The following is a 21,084-nucleotide window of genomic DNA, read 5'->3' on the forward strand; positions in this document are numbered from 1 at the left end:
AGCAACAATTCACTAAACTAATATATTAATATTTTAATATTAAAAAAAATAAAGGGGGCAATTGCCCCCTCTTGTCCCTCTGTGGTTCCGCCACTGCTTTTTGATGCCAACTGCCAAAAAAATCAGAAGTACATAATAGATACAGCAGAAAACCCAGATGCATGTTAGGGTATTGATTCTAGGTTAAATTGAGTTAACTAAATATCTAACTGTTTCATAAAAATAACTTAAAATAACATAGTTTTAATTAAGAAAAAGTTTTTTTAATAATTTGATATATGATCAAATCTCGAGTTAGTAAATCATTAGATTAATTGATCAAGTTAGGTCAAGTGTTATAACTATAATGTATCTTTCGTCAGTAAGTCGAAAGATTAATTGATCAAGTTAGGTCAAGTGTTATAACTATAATGTATGTTTTTAACTTAAGTCAAAATCCTTTTATAATGTGGAAAATCCCTTAAAATGTGTCTCATACAACACCTATCAAATCATTTTAAACCTTCATTAATCATTTTAGATTAAATAATTCATAAAACATGGTGAAACAATTTATTTTAACCCTATAAAATAATTTTTCGGTTTAAAAGATCTGTTTATTCATATCTTGTGTGCATCTTTGAATGAAAGAAAGAAGCAAGGAATCCTCATTTTTACTCGAACTATCTCATCTTAGTCTTTGATTTTCTTTCTATTAAATGATTCAACTTTAGTTACTCCATTTTTTATTTTGTTTTTTAGTTTTCATGAAACAAATGGTTTTGTTTTATCTATTATGAGCATATTCTGAGTATGAGAATGAAAATCTCATTTTTATTATTCAAACTTCTTGACTTTAGTTCTTACAACGAGAGAGTGTTTGGTATAACAGACAAAGAAAGACTGGATAAATTATTATTTTTTTGTGAAGTTGTTTAATGTATCTTTGAACTCTACAAAAATTAATATTTTTCCTGTCCAATGTTGTTCTAAAAGATAAATAGTTGTCTCACTAAAAGGGTAGGACAAACTTTTCTAATTCATTCCACAAATATTGTTATTTATATAATGACTATATTACTCTTCATATAAAACTTTCTCCCTAATAAGAGTTGTTAAAACTTTTTTTTTTCTCTCTAACCTCATCCACTCCAAACAACCATCACTTTCCTTATCATCATCGCTGTCAACACCCACTATGGGCAGTAATATTAGTGGCAGACTTGTGATCCTGGTACCAAGTGAGCCTAGGAAGAAGATCAAAATGTACTCATAAGCTTTTCACTTCTAGAGCGAAAGACAGGTTTGGTTTCTTCTGATTGTGGTTCGAAAATGTTTTTGTTTTGTTAAATCATTAACTTGGGTGTTTTTTTGGGTGATTTGAAATGGGTGTAACTTGGGGTGTGGTTAGTAGATTTTATAGGATTTTGATGGGTTTTTAGGGTGATTTTGTTGGGTTTTCCAAATATCATACATGCAGCGGAAACAATAAAACATAATTATTTAGGAATCCCTAAGCTCCTATTAGACACATCTAAAGTTGTTTAGAGATTTATTATTTGAATATTTGATCTTCTTCGGCTTTGAATAATTCTTTAAAGGCTAGGTTGTCGCAAAAACCAAGTCGTCCAATTGTCCAGCCTCCAACAGTAATTCACGCGAACCACTAGTGAGAAATCTCTTAAATCTCTATTTAGAAAAGAGATTGTTATGCCTAGAGTGCTAGCTCTTTATTTCATGACTTGTATAGTTTTTCTGTCTAATAGACAACCACTAAAAATAAGAGGCATAATTTACTATTTATAAGGAAATCTGAAAAACTCTATAAATTCATAAAATATCAATTTGCTCCTTGTATAATATTCATTTATTAATTCAAGACAATTTTAGAAATTAACTCAATCAAGTCTTTACTTAATTTTTTTAGGTCTAGAAATGTAATCCCTATATTAATTATATTTTAGTTCTTAATTTCTAAAATATATTTTAATCAAGTCATACTTAATTAAATCATCCTAGTTTAATTTCTAACTAATGGTTTTTAATGTATGTAACCCATTAGGTTCCTAATATGTTGGTCCAAATATAAATTATAATTATAATTAAATAGAATTAAATAAATTAAAAAATTTAATTTATTATCAATTCAACAATTGATTAATTTATATTTGAAGATCAAGTGCATCGTCTAGCAACGTGTCATGTTTCCCTAAATATTAGAAAAGTTATTAAGGTTTAACTTAACTTTTCAATGACCGGTTTCATGGTGTAATTAAATCCTTTCATCCATAATGTTTCGATTTAATATTAAAGCATGGAGTATGTCTGCCATGTTAAATCATGTTTTTTCACTACATAATAGTCATTGATCGTTTGAATAAGATTTGAAATTCTTTCCAAATCTCATTCCACCTTAGTCAAGGATTTTTCAGTCAATATTATTTTAGAACAAATATAACATTTTTCCTAATTCATCTTGGGTGATAAATCCTCTCTTGATCACTCAAGTATCTTCATATAGTTCATGTTATACCCAATGTATGTCCCTTCATTACCTCGATTAAGATAGAATATAACAGGATCAAAGCATAACATTATCTATATACGATAACTTAGTGATCTCAAGTCTAAAGATTACTTACACAACCATCATGTAAATCTTTTCATAAATATAAGTGATCTTTTCATATGGAATTCTCATGCGGGTTAGTTCAGTGTACATGTTTTATGACAAACATTCTACATGTTAATTCTAAATATCTCTTGTACATTAACTTATAAGAACAACTATTTCATTTCATAAAAGAAAAAACATTATTGTTTCTAAAATGTTCAGTATATATATAAGTATCTATGACTCTAATAAATGTTCAGTATTTAAGAGATGAATGACTATGAACATTTTAGAAACAATGCTTTGATGCAATAGGAATCTCATAATTATAATAATTTTATAATTTTTTTTATAAAATATTTTTGTCTCATATACTTTATCTTTACTCTAAATTCATAAATCAAATATTAAATTTATTAATATAATATTATATGAATACTAAAGATAAATCAAGCCTTTATTAATAATAAATATGTATTTACATGAATATAATAATGCTACGTGTAATCGATTGACTACAAGGCATATTAAACTAACAGATTTAACATAAAAAATTATGGATTTAAAATAAAATAATAATTAAATAAATACTAATAATAATTTTAAATATATATCCATTATATTAAAAACAAAGTAAATTGCCTTAAATTCTTTTACTTAAATTATTTGTTTTAAAAAACCAATATTTTAATATATTAAAAAAAAACTATTTAAAAAACAATTACTACACAACACAGCAACATCAACAAGTATCTAAAATTGCCTTTATTTCCATTACGACAACACCCACCGGCCACCATAATTAGTCATTGACATTAGGTGGTGAATAAAAACCCACCAACATCCGTTACATTATTTTTCTCTCTCAAAAGTAGGAGAAATTTACGTGAAGAGAGGCTATCTTTTTACATATGTTCTTCATCAAAGATATGTGGCGACACGTTTGCGTGAACGCAAATGGACCCCACCGGCCCACCCCTTCTCAAGTAACCAGTCTAGGCTAACCTGAGCTGTATAATTCCAATTTTCCAGTTCTTTTGATAGAACCTTTTTCTTATCCCATGCAATCAAGTCTATTTTAACTTTCATATTTATCAGATAGCAATTCCTCCACCCTCTTACACGTGTTAAATATGTCGTGCTACTTCGGGTTCAAGTCAACATAAAATTAACACGGTGCTTGCCTACCAAAATTAGCCAACCACGTGTACGGTGACTAATCAAGACCCCATGATATTTCTCGTACCTCTTCACAGTTTTCAGCCTTACTTATGAGCAGACGATGCTTGCCGGTGTTTTTATAGTCTACCAAAATTAGCCAACCACGTGTACGGTGATTAAGCAAGGATCCATGATATTTATCCTCGTGATTGGGCCCCATATACTCAACCTCTCAATTTCTCGAAGCGAATATATTTCAAAAGAACGGGAGAAAAGTCAAACAAACTACTGAATTGATTTAACTCATTAATTATAATCACAAACCGTGATAGATAAAATATTTAAATATTATTTTTCTTAAGTATATTATTAAAATATCAAAGAGGTTAAAGTGATTAACACGTTGTAAAAGGAACTTAATTTCAAACTCTTGATACTATAACAGTAAAATGATTTAATTTGTAAATAGTAAAATGATTTATTTTGTGAATGCTCTATTTTTAGAGCATTTACTTTGTTTTCATCTAAATAGTAATGATTTAAACTTTATACACATACTACCCAAAAATACCTAATCATAAAACAAACTAAAAACATCCATAAAATACATATTAAACCATGAAAAAAATTGTAATAATTCATAACATAAATTAAACCAAAATATCTATCATAGTTAGATCTATAATATATACTTAGACTTTGTTTGATAATGCGATTTAACTTGTTTTATAAAGTGTTTTTTTGTCTTTAAAAAACATTACTTTTATATTTTTAGGTTTTTTCGGTGATTTTGATATGAAAAGACTTTAATTTTATGTTTCTAAATTTTTTTTTGATGATTTTAATGCTAATTAAAAAAAATATTATTTTAATTAAAAAATATTTTTGCAAGAAAACCATGCATCACGTTACCAAACACATACTTAGAGAAAATTTAATATTATGATAACTTCTGTTTTTTACTCTACCACGAAAAAAATGTTTGGTTGGCTAAATAATTTTTAGTTTTTATATTGAACCTTACACATAATTATATTTTAAATTTTAATTTTATAAAAATTAAAATAATAAAATTTTCATTTATATATACTTATTTTTCATTTATTTTATATAAAAAATTAACCCATAACAATTTTAATCAATAACATATATTTTTTAAAACTATAATTAAAAATACATATTTTTTTTTTAAAAATTCAAACAATCACTTTTAACCTAAGAAAAAATATGCCAGGGTAATAATTAAATTATCGTAACCTCTCAAGAAACCACGACATCTTCAACTTCTCCTGACCTCCCTCATCTTAGAACACCTATATAAAATGCCACATCTTCTTCAACCTTCCCATTCCATTGCAAAACAATACCAGAAGAATCCAATTTTGCAGAGCACCCTAGGGCAAAACCTCTCTCTCTCTCTGTGCCGTTTTCGCTTTCATTTCTTCTTAAGGTAGCCATTTCTATTTTCCACAATGTCGCTAAAGAAATCCATAGCAGTGCGTCTCTTTGCTTTCTCAAAACTATCCAACCAATACATAACCCATTGCCGCATTTTCTCTTCTCTCCAAACCCGAATCCGCCAACATCCTGGTCATCCCCTCATCAGACCCAACCACCCTGGAGAATCCGGCACTTTCCGACGATTATTTCACAAACCTGCCATTTTCTCGCCTGAGCTCCGGCAACTGCCGTTTGGAGAGGGGTTGATTGATAAAATCCGGGGTTTTGACATCATGAGGGACAGGATCCGGTTGGATGGTCTGACTCCGCCTCCCGAAGTGGCGGCTGAGGAGGGTTTGACGGTGGAGGATGCCAGGAAGTTGTTGAAGGCGGTTCAGGTGGAGGGTGTGAAATTGAGGCTGAGAGAGATGGAGAAAACGTGGATTAGTTATTCGGAGTTTGTTCGGGTGTGCAGTGAGAGTTGTTCGGATCTTGAGAATGGTATTCTGGTAGCAAGGAGTCTTGATGAATCTGGGACTGTTGTTGTCCTTGGAAATCTTGTTTTGCTAAAACCAGAGCAGGTAAAAATATTAACTTTTTATTGTTTCGTTAGAATTTTAATTAATTCATAATGTTTGGTTTTTTGGTTAATAAATTTGTTTTACAGATTTAAAAATGGCAATATTGGTCCTGTGAAGGTTAAATTGAGTACAGTTTAACCGATAATTAACAGATAAATACAATTTTTGTTTTGGTATTTTCTTTAATTTGTGGAAAGCTGAAAACTGATATGTTCTTTATGCATATTTTGTGTTTTCTTTCGGCAGGAAAATGAAACTTTTGTTGTTACACTCCAGATCTAAGGGCCATTCAGTTTCTTCAGTGACAAGATTTGATTCACACTTCTGGTGCATTTAGATATTCCCAAATGAAAAAAAAAAAAAGGATTATCTAATTAAAAAAACTAAAATCAGAAATTGGGAGTGAAAAAAAATAAAAATTGAAGTGGGTATTTTTGTTTTTTTAGTGGGGAATATAAAAAAAAATAGAAGTAAACCAGTGAGAGAGATTAATTTTTTAAATAGTTTTGATGTCTCAATATTAAAAATGAATTTAAAAAGTAAAATAAATATTATTTTAATATATTTTTAATTAAAAAATACTTTAAAAAACTTCAAATACCCTCTTACTTGGTTGTTGATGGATGGCTTGAGTTAAATTTAGAAGTCTAAAAATGGTGGTGGCGGTGGTTATGGAGGTGGTTGTGGAGGTGGAGGAATTATGATTTTTATACTTGATGATCAGAGCTTATAATTCATAATAATCTGGACATGAACCTTAGAATCAGTGACATGGTTTAACAAGAGACCCATCAACATGAATTTACCTGGAAAATTTCTTTCGCTGAAAGATAAAAGATATGTCTTGACAATGGAGTTCTCTTTTGGTTTTTAATAATAGAAATTGTAGTTATTGAGTTCGTGTGACAGAAAAGTAAAGGAAAGAAAAATGCTGGAGGATAAGAATTTCTGTTATTTATTTATTTATTTTCCTATTAATTCTTTTTTGATCAGCTGATTTTGAAAAAGCCTAGCAAGCATGATCTGGAAAACAGGTCAGCTTGCAAGGCTGTAGCTGACCATGTGTAGATGATGCAAATCACTAACAATGACCAAGCTATTTTCTGTGTCTTTGTTTTTATACTGATTATTACGCTTTAAAAAAAAATATTGATTTGCTGATTTCTTTCGTGGGAGATTGATTTCCTTTCTTTAATCATTAATCTTTTTTGTTTATTCATAAGCAATTTCCTTTCGTTAGCTGGTGGTTAATCTACTAAGAAAATCAAGATGCTTAGTCTCATAGAGTTGTTCCTTTACACAAACGATTCTTTTCAATATCTGTTAAACACAGGTATTGAAAGCAATTGGAGGCCTAATTCCATTACCAGCAACCAACCCCAGTGATCCAAGAAGAAGGGAGCTGCAAGAAATGGAGAAACAGAAAGCTCTAATTGATCAGAAGGCCAGGGCTCTGGTTCGCCGGGAACTATGGGGTGGCCTTGTTTTCTTAGTTGTTCAGACCGCTGGATTCATGAGGCTGACATTCTGGGAACTTACATGGGATGTCATGGAGCCCATCTGCTTCTATTTGACGTCAATCTATTTCATGGCTAGCTATGCCTTCTTCCTCAGGACATCAAAGGAGCCTTCTTTCCAAGGGTTCTATCAGAGCAGGCTTGTAGCCAAGCAGAAGCAGCTCGCGAAACTCTACAATTTTGATGTGAAGAGGTACAGTGAGCTCCAGAAAGTTTGTTGCCCGCATTCATCATCTCTGGAGCAGATCCAAGCAATCACTTCATTTGATCAAGCTGGGAAAATATGCTAAACCGTTGATGGCAATAGAGAAATTAACGTATACAATTTTGTTGAAGTTCGAACTTCCTAGGCAGTATTAGGCAAGGAGCTAGTCTTATGGGTGCTTGGTTACCATGGCAAAAGCTTTATAAATTGTCCCCCACCATTAGAAAGAATTTAGAGTGTCTAGAAATATTTGTTATAGTTGGTAAATCAAAATTTCGTTGCGTTTTATTTTTTTCTCGAATTTAAATAGTTAATACTTGGTAGAATCACTTGATGCAATTACAAGGTGCATGGCTCAAACCTTGTGTGGATTTGTGATTGGAACATTGAAGGATCCATTGAGGGCCAAACTGCAATAAGTTTGACCTAGTCCCTATAATTATAAACAAATTAATTGATTATTGTACTGTAAATCAGAGTAATAAAATGATCACTTGATTACCATTGACCATTCTCCATTTAGTAGTTTCTTGTTCAAAAATTACCTTTTTAATCAAACTTTCCCATCTTATTATTCTCACCTACTTCTTTTTTACTCTCTTTTTTCCATATAAAAAAACAAACAGAAGAAATTGAAGAAAAAAGACGTGAGAGTTTTAATAGATTAAATTTGCAGATATTAAGAGTTCATTTGCGTTGCGTTTGTATTGGAGTTTTAATAAAATTTTAATTTTTTTTTAAATATTTTTAAAATTTTTAGATTATTTTAATATGTTGATATAAAAAATAATTTTTAAAAATAAAAAAAATATTATTTTAACGTATTTTCAAGTAAAAAATGCTCTGAAAATAATCGTTACCACACTTAACACCACTCAAGCCCCCTTTGATATTGCGTTTTAAATAGGGTTTCGGTAAAATTTGAATTTTTTTATTTAAAATTAATTTTTATATATTTTTATATTATTTTGATATATTGACATAAAAAATATTATTTTAATATATTTTTAAATATAAAATATTTTAAAAAATAATCATTAAATATTCTAAAACTTTTTATTTTAAGAAAAAATGGAAAAACCACCAGAGATTACTCTTTTGTCATTCTCGAAAAGAACAAAAAAAAAAAGAGAGAAAGAAAAAGAAACTGTTTTAATAATTAAAGCTTATCAAATCCTTGGTCATGAACGTAATCTTATTGGAGATCTGAAAGGCTGTTTAACTGAGGGAAATGAAAGGGTAAACTATATATTTGCCCTTATAGGTATATTAATATTTCATTTCTACTCCGTAATTTAAAATATCTTAATGTTACCCTTATAGTGTTTAAGAAGTTTCAATTTTGCCCCTTACTACGAACTATCAAAACTCTTTTAGCTTTATCGTATTATTTTTTCTGATAATTTGTCTGTTTATATATATATAATCCTTGCAAGTAGAGGTTTCTGTCACTCGTTGCCGTGCTATTAACTCCACGCTGTTGGAATACATTTCCATTTCTTACTAATTCAGATACCATCCTTAGCCCTTTCCTGTCCCTGTCGTATGATTAGTAAATTACTTATTTTATAAGGACCAAAAAATAAAATTGGGTTAATTCAATTTGAATTTTGCAAAGAATTCAGGCCAGGTTCGTTTCTGGTGGAGGTGTAGCCAGGGAAGGTTCGGTTGGAGAAGCCTCATGCACGTCGGATTGGCATTGACGCTTGTGACGTCATAGATCAATGGCCGGTTGTGGCAACCGTGTATCTGACTAGAATTGACAATATTCTGACTCTTTATATATCTGTCCCTGCTAATTATCGCAAGCAGTTTAGAATTAGTGTTTTATAAAAAAATATTTTTTTATTTAGAATTATTTTTTATTTTTTTAAATATTTTTATATATTGATATCAAAAATAATTTTTAAAAATTAAAAAAATATTTTTTTAAATATATCTTTAACTAAAATAATACTTTAAAAAATAACAAAACAAACACTAATTTATTAGTTGTTGGGAGCTGAGATTTGTTCCATTGGTATTACAAATCAATGTTGTCAATTTTATTTTAGAATAATCGATTTATTTTGTATCAATTTTTTATTTTTAAAAAATAAATTTTATCTAGCAAGTCATTCCAGATTTTCCACTTAAAATGGATTTTAGCAAAGATCCGATCTGATCCGGAAAATCTGGCAGAAACAAAGGTCACTAACTATGTTGAAGGCTATAATGGAGGAGACGGTGGTTAAGCCCTTGACACCTAGAGGCTGATGTCAGCACTACTTTTATGTTGGGTTTTTAAGACAAATTAACCATTCAAAGACAGCAAGCGATAATTCCTTGTCGAGACTCTTTTTCCCTCTTTATTTATATTCTTTTCTTAGCTCAGCCATGACTAATACATGCTGTGTTTTTAAGACAAATTGGTTAATTATCCCACTTTTCCCTCTTTATTTATTTCTTCAGCTTAATTTCGACTGCAATTTTCCTTAGCCATTACTACTCCATCAACAAGAGTTAAAAGGGGCCGTAACTTGCTAGCAGCAGCTTATGTTGAATCTTTTTGGCTAACCATCACATACATTTCGTACCTCCATGTTCAATTTCAATTTTGCTACAAATTATGGCACTCGATTCATATCTTTTATTTTACAAGAGTAGATGAAAAACACACTCTATATATATACACAGGGACAGAATCAAAACATAAAATTAAGGGGATCAAAATGTTGTGATTGTGATTTGTACAGTGTCTTATAAAAATACTAAGAATGAACTTAAAAGAGACTAAAATTTTTTTTTCCTTGCAGGAGCGGGGTCCCTGTCAGCCTCCCCCTATCTCCGCCCCTATATATATATAAAAGGATTGTCTTGATTATATAAAAAGAGATATATTTCATTTCTTAATTTTTCAAATTCAAGTTTTAGAGTCAACATTTAAAAAAAAAACTTTATTAAATGTTCTTGAATGCGTTAGATTAATGTGGAAGGTGTGCTTTTAAAATTGTTCGAGAAGTTGATTCAGTCTCAGTTTAGGCACAAGTTAATTCAAAGATCTCTCATTGTTAAAAAAAAAAAAAAAAAACCCATTACTATAACAGGTATGCTCCTCCGTTATTAAGCATGCATGGAACATGAAGAAGAAAATTTTTTGAGTTTGAACATAGCCTTAGAAATTAAAATAAAATATTTTTTATACATTAATGTGAATCTTTGAGTTTTACTCTCAGCTGTTATCATGAATTTAGTTTCATTGCTTCTGATGGGGATGCAAAATCCGACTCCTAAAATAGGAAAAACTGGAGCCCACCAACAAAGAAGGGGAGGAATACCTTGGGCTGAAAATCAAGCTCAAAGAGGAAATGTGCAGCAGCTGCCCAAACTCATCAGGAAAACCTCAGGCATAGAACCAAGTCCAAGGAGAAGATATTGGGCTCGAAACTAAGCCCAGAAACAAAGAATAAGGATGCTCTAAACCGAGGAGGCAAACCTTGAGATTTGAACCGAGCCCAAGGAGAGAACGTCGGGCTCAAAACAGCCCAAAGGAAGAAAATATGGGCTACAAACCAAGCCCAACAACAAAGAAGAAGGATGCTCTGAAAACCGAACACCCAGGGATGAAAACCTTGGACTCAAAATCGAGATCAGGGAAGAAAAGCTGGGCGCAAACTGAGATGGTGCTCTAAAAATGGAACACTTAGGGAGGAAAGTATTGGGCTCAAAGTCTAGCCCAACAACAACAAAGAACAAGGAAGAAGTTACAAAGATAGAAGGAAAGTTGGGCTCAAAACCAAGCCCAACAAACAAAGAAAACATGACATGGAGGAGATCTTTGGACTTCAAAAATATTTGGCGATCAAATCTGAGATGAAAAATCTTGAAGGACTAGAGCATTTTTTAGGTATTAAGGTAGCCTTGTCATAGCAAGACATATTTCTGTTACAAAAGAAGCATGAATTGGACTCTTGCTTTTAGAATGCTCGAATGCAAGCATATTAATGCTCTAATATGTGAAATTCAAAATCTGGTAACCTAGTTACATGGGAGGAGAAAAAAGAAGAAGAAAGTAATGGAATACTTCGATAAAGAATATGAGTTTAGAGGAATTATAATTCAATTGAACAATAATAATTTAACTAAGAATGCATGCGAAGCTAGGAAGAACATACCTAGAGGTGGAAACGAAGGGACGACAGTGATGTTCAAAGCGTGCTGACTGATCTATCAGTATCCTCGTCGGTTTTAGCCCTTTTTCCTCTGTTCTCTATTTACGTCTGTCTCCTACGTTTAGCTCTGTGTCTTTATCCCTCTCTCTCTACTAGTTTTAGCTTCGGTTTCTTCTCTCCCTCTCCTCTGTTCTGCTTTCCCTGTCTCACAGTAACGAAAGGATGAAGGAAAGAAACTCTCTCTGTTCTCCCTTGTTCTCTGAGTTTTATTTTTTTTCTCTCCCTTTTCTCTTCTTTCTTTCGTTTATCTGATTCCCCCCCCCCCCTTTTTTTTTCTTTTCCCCCCCTTTTTTCCTTATTTTGCCTGCCTCCCCCCCCTTTTTTCCTCTCATTTTTCCTCTTTCCTTCTTAGTGTCACCTGCCTCTCTCTCGTTTCTTTTCTCTTTTTCTCGTCTTTTTTTTGCCTCCTTTCTTAGGTCAGTAGAGGAGGTATATATATAGCCTATACATAGCTCTATTTAGGAAAGATTCAATGCACTAATTCTAGGATGTAAATCTCGGTTGATTTAAAATCAAATAATGCAAATGAGGAAACTAAAATATTCTCATTGATTCTGTGGTGATTCCAGTAATTAGAGGATGGTACGACTCCTTTCTGACTTTCCATAGCTGGGACCGTGAGGCACTAACTATTTCCTTTGGACTGAGGCAGAAAAAACATGGTCTGCAGCTCTAAAAATCAAGCGCGATGATAAAGAAAACCAGCAAGAATTTGTAGAGAAAAGGAAATAATTGGATATGGGGAGGGGTATTGTTCAAAACACAAATGAACAGTACCATGCTAATTAATTCCTATGTTGTTTCATGATGCAAAGTCTCAAACGGTGGTGTTTTTTTTCTTATGAAGAGAAGCAGAATATAATCCAACGTGGTGGCCAGTAACATAAATTATTATGATGTTTTTCTGATCCAGTCACTGTTTTTAATTCCTTCAACGAAACTAATTGACTTTCCCAAATTTAAAATTGGTCTTTGATCATCCTGATAAATCCTCGAAACATTAAATTGGGTCCCTCGAAACAGACCTGCAAACTCGGGTCAGAATCCTTCTCGCGACAGGATTCTTTGCTTTTACACTAGACATCCAAACGGGAATATTTTGAGCTTTTGATATCGAAATCAAGCGATTTAAAAATCCAAATTCATCTATACATACAGTAATACAACTTTCATGAAGGATTCAAAGTGAGATAAATTCATTTTCAAGAACAGAATCTGCCCACAATCCGGTTGGTAAAAAAGATCTCATGATCTGATTCGGAAATTTGACAATCACTACAAGATTTCACAGTTTTACCGACGAAAAAATTCCGTCGATGTGTGATTAGAAGTTCGTCGGTGATTGTTTTACCGACGTCATCACCGATGGATTACGTCCGTCGGCTTTCCTTTCATCGGTGATTCCCCATTCCGTCGCTATATCGGTCGACAAAATAAAAAAACCATTTGCCGATGGTTTTACAGATGGAATTTGCGCGCCAACAAAAAAAGATTCCCGCTTGAAATATACCAACGGATTTTTAGTCCGTCGGTGATATCGTGATTTACCGACGGCTACTAACCGTCGGTAAATCTATCGGTGAGTGTATGAAATACCGACCAAATATATCCGTCTGTAAATTCATCGGTAAGTGTGGCAGCTACTGTTAAATGCCGACGGATTAATTCCGTCGGTAAGTCTGTCGGTGAGTGTTTAAAATACCGACCGAATGAATCCGTCGGTAAAATCCTTGGTAATAGTTTTTTTCTAAATTTGTTTTTAAAAAATTATTTAGGATATATAATATAAAACTATATAAATTAATTGTAATACAAACCAATTATGCAAATAAAATTTATATTAAACATCAAAAAAAAAAAACAAAGTTAAATAATATTCATTACAAACTGAATATGTTTTAGAAAAAATATGAAATGAAGTTTTAAAGGTAAATAATGTTTATTACAAATTAATATAAAGGTGGAGCTGGAGGAGGAGGAGGAGATCCTGGAGGAGGAGGCTGGTGGTTATACGGCCAAAAAGGATTAGACGCACATGTTCCACTATTTGCCATGTTCATAATCATTTCGCGAAGCTGTTCATAAGCCGCCTTTTTGTTGTTCATACTCCACTTTTTGTTGTGCTTGAGACGCTTTGATTTGCTCAGACTCCGCTCTTTGTTGTGCATGAGACGCTTTGAGTTGTGCGTACTCCGCTGATAGGTGGTCGTATTTGTCGGTGAGCTGAGCCGTGTGTTGCTGCAAGGCCACGAACTCCTTAGATTGGGAGCTCGATATTGATTGGGAGCTCCCAACGGTTGAAACACTACGGGTCGACCGCAAGTTGTCGGCCGCAGTGTTGGAGAGCCCATAAACCCGATTTTTATCGGGTCCACCTGATGAGCCAACCTCCATCCACAAATCCGGATCGAATTCTGGATGGGTCAAAATATCGTCCTCGTATCTCTCCCTCAACCGATTATTATAGGTCTCCTGAAAATAAAAAAAGTAATCATCATATTCAATTCAATAAACATAATAACTTACATAATAACTTACAAAATAAAATGGTCGAACAAACATACCACGAAATGTTGAGCACGGTTATCAACAAACTGTTGCGCCCTGTTTTGGCGGTCTTGACTCCACACGTGTGTCTCCATAAACAGCTCCATCGGGCTCGGCTCACGTCCAAGAGACGCGGCCTATAATGAAAAAAGATATATTAATAACAACTTAATTTAACGATATATTTCATTTAAATTAATCTTACCATCCGTTTCGCATGTGTAGCAAACGGAACGGAGCCGCCAGTGTGCGTTGTCACCGAGCCATGGATTGGCCGATTCCGGTTGCCAGCACCGGACTGTGAGCGTCGTGTGAACCGCTCAGACGTCACGTGCTCAAGATAGTGCGGCCATATATCTTTCGGGATGTATATCGGTTTGAAATCCCTCCAAACCGCAACATCGTTCCAGCCTTGGAAACCCCTATCCCTCGCGGTTTTTTTTGCCCTTTTCCGTGCTTAATACCAAAAATCACGCAACCTACTTTACGCAACCAAAAATTACATTTCGAAACATAAATTTTAGTCTAAAAAAAATCTTGTATTTTTTTCGATCTTACCTAGTTGCCGCGTGATTTTCCCACACCCTCCTCACAACAGTGTTATGCTCACTGTCCCAGCAGAATTTGTCCTGTGTATAAATAAACAAGTTTAAATAGAAACAATAATTTATTTACAATTATATTAATAATTTATTAGAAATAAGCTGAAAATTATAAATTAACACCAACCTGAAATCTGCCAAACCATGCATTGATTTGAGGCATCCATTCAGGATGCTTGGATATCTGACTCCATTGAAACAATGGAATCTCCATCGACGATTTAAATGCCGATGATATTACTTGAGTGGCCTCAATGTTTGTGAACCTGAAAATAAATGAAATAAATTAAATAGTGATTACTTTATAAATTATGTTGTAATTTTTTTTTAAAAAAAATTAAACCTTAACAAACTTACATTGAAAGGTCGTCCTTCCACTATGCCTCGTACTTGCGGGTAAATTGATTCCGCTGCGAAGGCACGCCCCCTCTGCACTGTGAAGTACCGCTGAAAGAGGCAGCATCGGTTGACGGCGCAGGTGGTGTAGGTGCCTCTTCTTGAGAGGCATATAAGGAAATATCATCATCGCTCCTAGAACTATAGATTCAAAAAATTCAAAAAAAAAATATAGACTTTAGCAATGAATTATGCAAAAAAAACTATAGACTTTATCTACATTACAAAAAATACACCAAAACAAAAAACATACCAAAAACAAATAGCAAAAAAAAAAAAAACCCTTAAAGCAAAAAACATACATACCTTTTAAACTGATTGAGATTCACGAGAAAAATTGTTAGAGATTGCTGGTGAAACCTTTGAAGAACGGAGAGGAAAAGAATCAGTGAAAAACTGAGGAGAAAATCAGTGAAAAAACTGAGGAGAAGAAAAATGAACTGAAACGGCGGATGGGGGACTTATATGGCAGTTTTACCGACGGATATAAAATTAATTATTATTTTAATTTATTTCGTCGGTGATTCGTCCAAAATCCATCGGTAATTTTTGAATTTCGCACCAAAATTTTTAATGACCCTCCATATTTTTCGTGGTCCGTCGGTAATTCCGTCGGAGAGCTGACACGGTCAGAGATGCATTTAATGCACAACCCTTTGGAATTCGCGCGGTCCGTCGGTAATGGCGTCGGTAAAATTGACCCGCCGACAACTTGCCGACGTACTTATATCCGTCGGTATAGTCGTCGGTGATGATGACATTTTAAGTAATTATTTTCGAACTCTCTGTGAAATGCCGACGGACAAAGTGCGTCGGTATAGACGTCGGTGATTGTGGCATTTGAAGTAATTAATTTTGAACTCTCTGTGAAATGCCGACGGACATATAACCGTCGGTACGGACGTCGATGATTGTGGCATTTCAAGTATTTATTTTCATGTTACAAAATATATCATCCATGATCTATAATTATTTCAAGTAATTATTTCGTGATTGTGGCATTTCAAGCAATTATTTCAAGTAATAAATATTTCGTGTTACAAAATATATCATCCATAATCTAAATTACATGAAAGAAAGGGTTTTACACAGGGCTTAAATTTGATTGTTAATCAGAATTTTCTTCTTCTTCTTCATCAATTAAATTGTCATCACCCTCATCGCAATCTTCAATATGGATATCGTCTTCTTCATCCACATTTGCTTGTCCGCTAGAGCTCAAAACAACATTCAACTCATCTGCGTCAACATCAACAAGACTATCATCGAAAACACAAAAATTTGAATTTTCTTCTAATTCAATCGAAGGAGCAACTCGATATGGTTCAACCAGCTCACTAACTTGAAAGACTTCATCTCGCACACTTGTGTCTTCGTTCTCATCCTAAACAACCTCGACACGACCCCGGGGTTTCGTTTTTAAAACGGACAACCAATCAACTCTTGATCGATCCTTTCTAAATGAAGGGGTGTATGTGTAATAAACTTGTTGACATTGCTTTGCGAAAACAAAGACATCATTTATGTTGCGGAGTCTAGCTTTTGAGTTGATTTCGACCAGACCATAGTGCGGATCAACTCTGATTCCTCTATCAGTCGTGTCATACCAATAGCATTTGAATAAAAACACTCTCTTCTGTTCGTTATGATATTGCAGTTCGACGACCTCTTCTAATCTACCATAGTAGTCAACTTCTAACTCACTACTAGTGGATCCCTTAACACAAACACCGCTGTTGTATGTCTTTCTTCCTTGCCCGTATTCTTCAGTATGAAAAACATATCCATTGATAAAATACCCGTTGTAGCACTTACATTTTCTTTCAGGCCCCAGGCTTAGTGAAGACAATGACTTAGGCGCACTCCTTCCCATTTGATAAACCTTGTATGTAATGTACATCAATAAACAGTAAATGAACGAGAATCTCGTAATGACATGCATACGTACAGTAATTTTGCAAGCCAGAATGAGTTTGTGATAGTGCTTACATGTGTTCTGAACCACGTAGCAAACTGTTCATCTTGTAATTGCAAGATCTGGGATTCGGTCAGCTGTGAGTTATTGGAGAGCAAATATTGTCGATGTTGCCTACAAGTGATAATGAGTGTATGATATTACAATATATAATTAACAATATATTACTAACAAAGTTTAATTAGTATAAACTTACTGAATAAAAGGTCCCAGCTCATCACAGTTAAATAGAACATAGTTGTGTGCTTGTTTGAACTCTATTTCCGACAAATATCTTCCTCTTACGGCATTTTTAGGTGTGGGTCGTCCAGTATTGGAGAATATTGACAAGTTCCCACTGGAAGGCACTTCACCGCTATCATCATGCCGTGGAACGCGATTGATTCTCGTTCTTAGATGAGGTTCAAAATAGTATGAGATAAATGTTGAGATCTCCTCAACAATATAGGCCTCACATATCGAAGCCTCAACATGCGCCTTGTTCTTAACCTTTTTCTTGAGATTAAACAAGTACCTGCATTGAAATATTAATCAAGTATTTTCAATGAAGAAAAACATATAAAATACTTTTATATATGAATTACATTGCAACTGTAATATCTAACCGTTCGAATGGGTACATCCATCTATATTGGACCGGTCCTCCAGCTTTTGCCTCGAACGGTAGATGTATAGGGAGATGCTCCATTGAGTCAAAAAATAATGGAGGGAATATCATCTCAAGTTTGCATAGTGTCTCGATGATATTCGTTTGAAGCCTCTCAATGTGATTAATATTCAACTTGCTGGAGCATATATTTCTGAAAAAATGACTGATCTCCGTGAGTGCATCCCATATTCCCTTTGGCAACAAATCACGAAAAGCTAATGGGATGAGTGTTTGCATAAACACGTGGCAGTCATGACTCTTCATTCCATACAATCTGCAGTCCTCTATATTAACCAGCCTTGATATGTTCGATGCATGTCCATCCGGAAAACGCAGACTCTTAAGCCATTTATAGACTAGCAGTTGTGCGTTTTTCCCTAACACGAAGCTTGCTCTTGGTTTTGCGACTCGTGACTCATCATAAACCAACTCCAAAATTTTATGGTTACAGTATAAAGCTATATCCAATCTAGCCTTGATGTTGTCCTTTGTCTTCCCCTTCACATCCATGACGGTGTTGAAAATGTTCTCAAACATGTTCTTTTCAATGTGCATGACGTCAAGGTTATGGCGGAGCAGATTGGTCTTCCAATAAGGAAGCTCCCAAAAGATACTTCGCTTTACCCAATTATGGGTCAAACCAAAACCAGGAAACTTTTGCTTACCTGATTGAAGGCCAAACACAATGTCACCGTACTCTGAGACAACATCATGCAATTCTTCACCAGAAAGACACGGGGATGCAACATCTTTTTCAACTCTGCCAACAAAGAAATCTTTTCTGTTCTTTCTGTACCTGTGATTAAGTGGCAAGAAGCGACGGTAACAGTCAAAAAAAGAAGTTTTACCTCTATTTGCTAGTGTGAATGCCTTGTTGTTTTCCATGCAGTATGGACATGCGAGTTTCCCATGCGTGCTCCAACCAGAAAGCATTCCATAAGCTGGAAAATCATTGATAGTCCACATCAAAGCCGCCCTCATAAGGAAATTTTGTTTCCTCGATATATCATAAGTCAGAGCTCCAGAAGACCACAACTGCGCCAACTCATCAATCAACGGTCGAAGACAAACATCTATATTCCGCCCCGGGCTGCTTGGACCGGGTATGACAGTAGATAAAAACATGAACTCCGGCCTCATACACATTCCCGGTGGCAAGTTATAAACTGTGAGTATGACCGGCCAACAAGAATAAGGAGCAGCAAATGACCCAAATAGGTTAAATCCGTCTGTACACAACCCAAGACGCACATTCCTTGATTCAGCTGAAAAGTGAGGATGAACACTGTTAAAGCGTTTCCACGCTTCACCGTCAGAAGGATGAACCATCACTCCATCAACCGCATGGTGTGCTTGGTGCCATGTCATGTGCTCAGGGGTCCTTGGTGACATGAATAACCTCTACAGTCTAGGTGTGATCGGGAAGTATCTAAGTTTTTTATATGCCACTAGAGTCTTTCCCCTGCCAGTTCTAGGTTTGTAACAGGAATGCTCACATGTCATGCACTCGGTCATCTTAGCATTTTCAAGGTAGTATAACATGCAGAAGTTAGGGCACATGTCAATTTTCTGGTATCCTAAGTGTGTGTTTGGTATTGCGGTAGCTGTTGTGGTTGTGGTTTGAAAAAAGTTGTTTTATAAAAAGTACTTTTAATTGAGGTTGGTTTGAAAAAATAGGTGTTTGGTTAAAACTGTGGTTGAAATTGAGGTTGAAATAGTTTAATATGTTTGGTTAAGAATGCTTTTGAAATTAAGGTTATAAAATAATTTACAAATATATATTAATATTGATGGTTTACATTTAAATATTGTAGAATTAATTATTCCTATTACATCATGAAATAAATAATACTTTATATAAAATATTTTTTATTATTCTATTAAATAATTTATAATTCTATTACGTACAAAATTCATTCGATAAGAACTATAGTTTTTATACGTGTAATAAAATTAGATAAAATATTATCTGGTATAAAATTGATATTACAGTGCGAGTAAATTTAATTCACTTTACACTAATTTTTTGAAAAAAAAATATTGTTAACATCATAGTGCAAGTGAATTTAATTTAATCTAAACTAGTTTTTTTTTTTAAAAAAAAAATATTAAAAAACTTAACACAATTGAAAAAAAAAAAAAAAAAAAAACTGTCCACGTGAACAGTGCAAGTGAATTGCACTGTTCACGTGAACAGTGCAATTCACGAACAATGCAGTGAATTGCTGCTAATTGCACTGTACAGTACAGTGCAATTAGCATGCACAGTAAACACAAAGCAGCAAAATGCTGCTTCTTCTTTTCTGCGTCACAGACGCAAAAAACATGTGGGGTCCATACACAGTAAACTGTGTATGGATTGTTACCAAACGGCTGCAGACTGCGTTTTAATTAAAACGCAGCTACAGCTGCGTAAACAAACGGACCCTAAATCGAGGAGTTTCATCATGGACTTCGCAGCATAGAAGTTCTCTTTCAGCCTGTTCTCTTCAGGTAAAATGCTTTTTGCCCATTCAATAATCTTATCATACCCGGCCTCACTCAACCCGTGATCTGACTTGATGGTGAACACCTGTGCTACGGCCGATAATTTACTGTGGTTCGTGCAGCCATCCTATAATGGTTCGTCAGAAGCTTTCAACAAATCAAAAAACCTAGCTGCATCTACATTAGGTTCTTCTTCTATGATTGGACATTGACTGACATTACCTTGATTCATTCTCATTGCATCCATAACCATATTTCTGCAAGGATTAGTGTTGTCATTTGCCGCTTCATGCACGTTGCTAGCACTAGAAGTAGACCCAACCACCGTTTTTTCCATTCTCCTCTCACTAACATATACTTCTCCATGTGCATACCAACACTGGTAATTCTCCATAAACCCTTTGTGTAGAAGATGCATCATTACAACATCTGGATGCAGATACTTTTTATTTTGTCACTTCCTGCATGGACACCTAATACCGCCTCCAGTAAAATTTCTAGGAATAGATGTTGTGAAATTAATAAAACCCTGAACCCCGTTACAATAATCCATCCTCCGCAATCCTTGGGGTGAATCTCGATACATCCATGAACGATCATCCATGATTTATATCGAACCTCTATAAAATTATGATGACATCATGTATTAATTAACTAAGTTAGGTAAATAAACTTGCAAAAATATTACTTTACCTCGAGATTATCCAACAAACCAATCAC

General features: G+C 34.0%; 1 protein-coding gene across 1 annotated transcript; it reads left to right on the plus strand.

Moving 5' to 3' along the window:
- Nucleotides 1-5,084: 5,084 nt before the first annotated feature.
- LOC18099324 (calcium uniporter protein 2, mitochondrial) lies at nt 5,085-7,785 on the plus strand. Its single transcript, XM_024600267.2, has 2 exons — nt 5,085-5,775; nt 7,109-7,785. Exons 1-2 carry the CDS (start codon nt 5,227-5,229, stop codon nt 7,580-7,582), a joined length of 1,023 nt encoding a protein of 340 aa, XP_024456035.1. The 5' UTR covers nt 5,085-5,226; the 3' UTR covers nt 7,583-7,785.
- The last annotated feature ends 13,299 nt before the right edge of the window (nt 7,786-21,084 follow it).

This window comes from Populus trichocarpa, chromosome 5, assembly GCF_000002775.5.
Source record: "Populus trichocarpa isolate Nisqually-1 chromosome 5, P.trichocarpa_v4.1, whole genome shotgun sequence".
Taxonomy (NCBI): Eukaryota; Viridiplantae; Streptophyta; class Magnoliopsida; order Malpighiales; family Salicaceae; genus Populus; species Populus trichocarpa.

Excerpts from the sequence above, each read along its gene's own strand:
- LOC18099324 (XM_024600267.2), top strand. The coding sequence starts at position 5,227 with ATGTCGCTAAAGAAATCCATAGCAGTGCGTCTCTTTGCTTTCTCAAAA. Across the intron at positions 5,776-7,108 it reads TTTTGCTAAAACCAGAGCAG|GTATTGAAAGCAATTGGAGG; the intron begins GTAAAAATATTA and ends TGTTAAACACAG.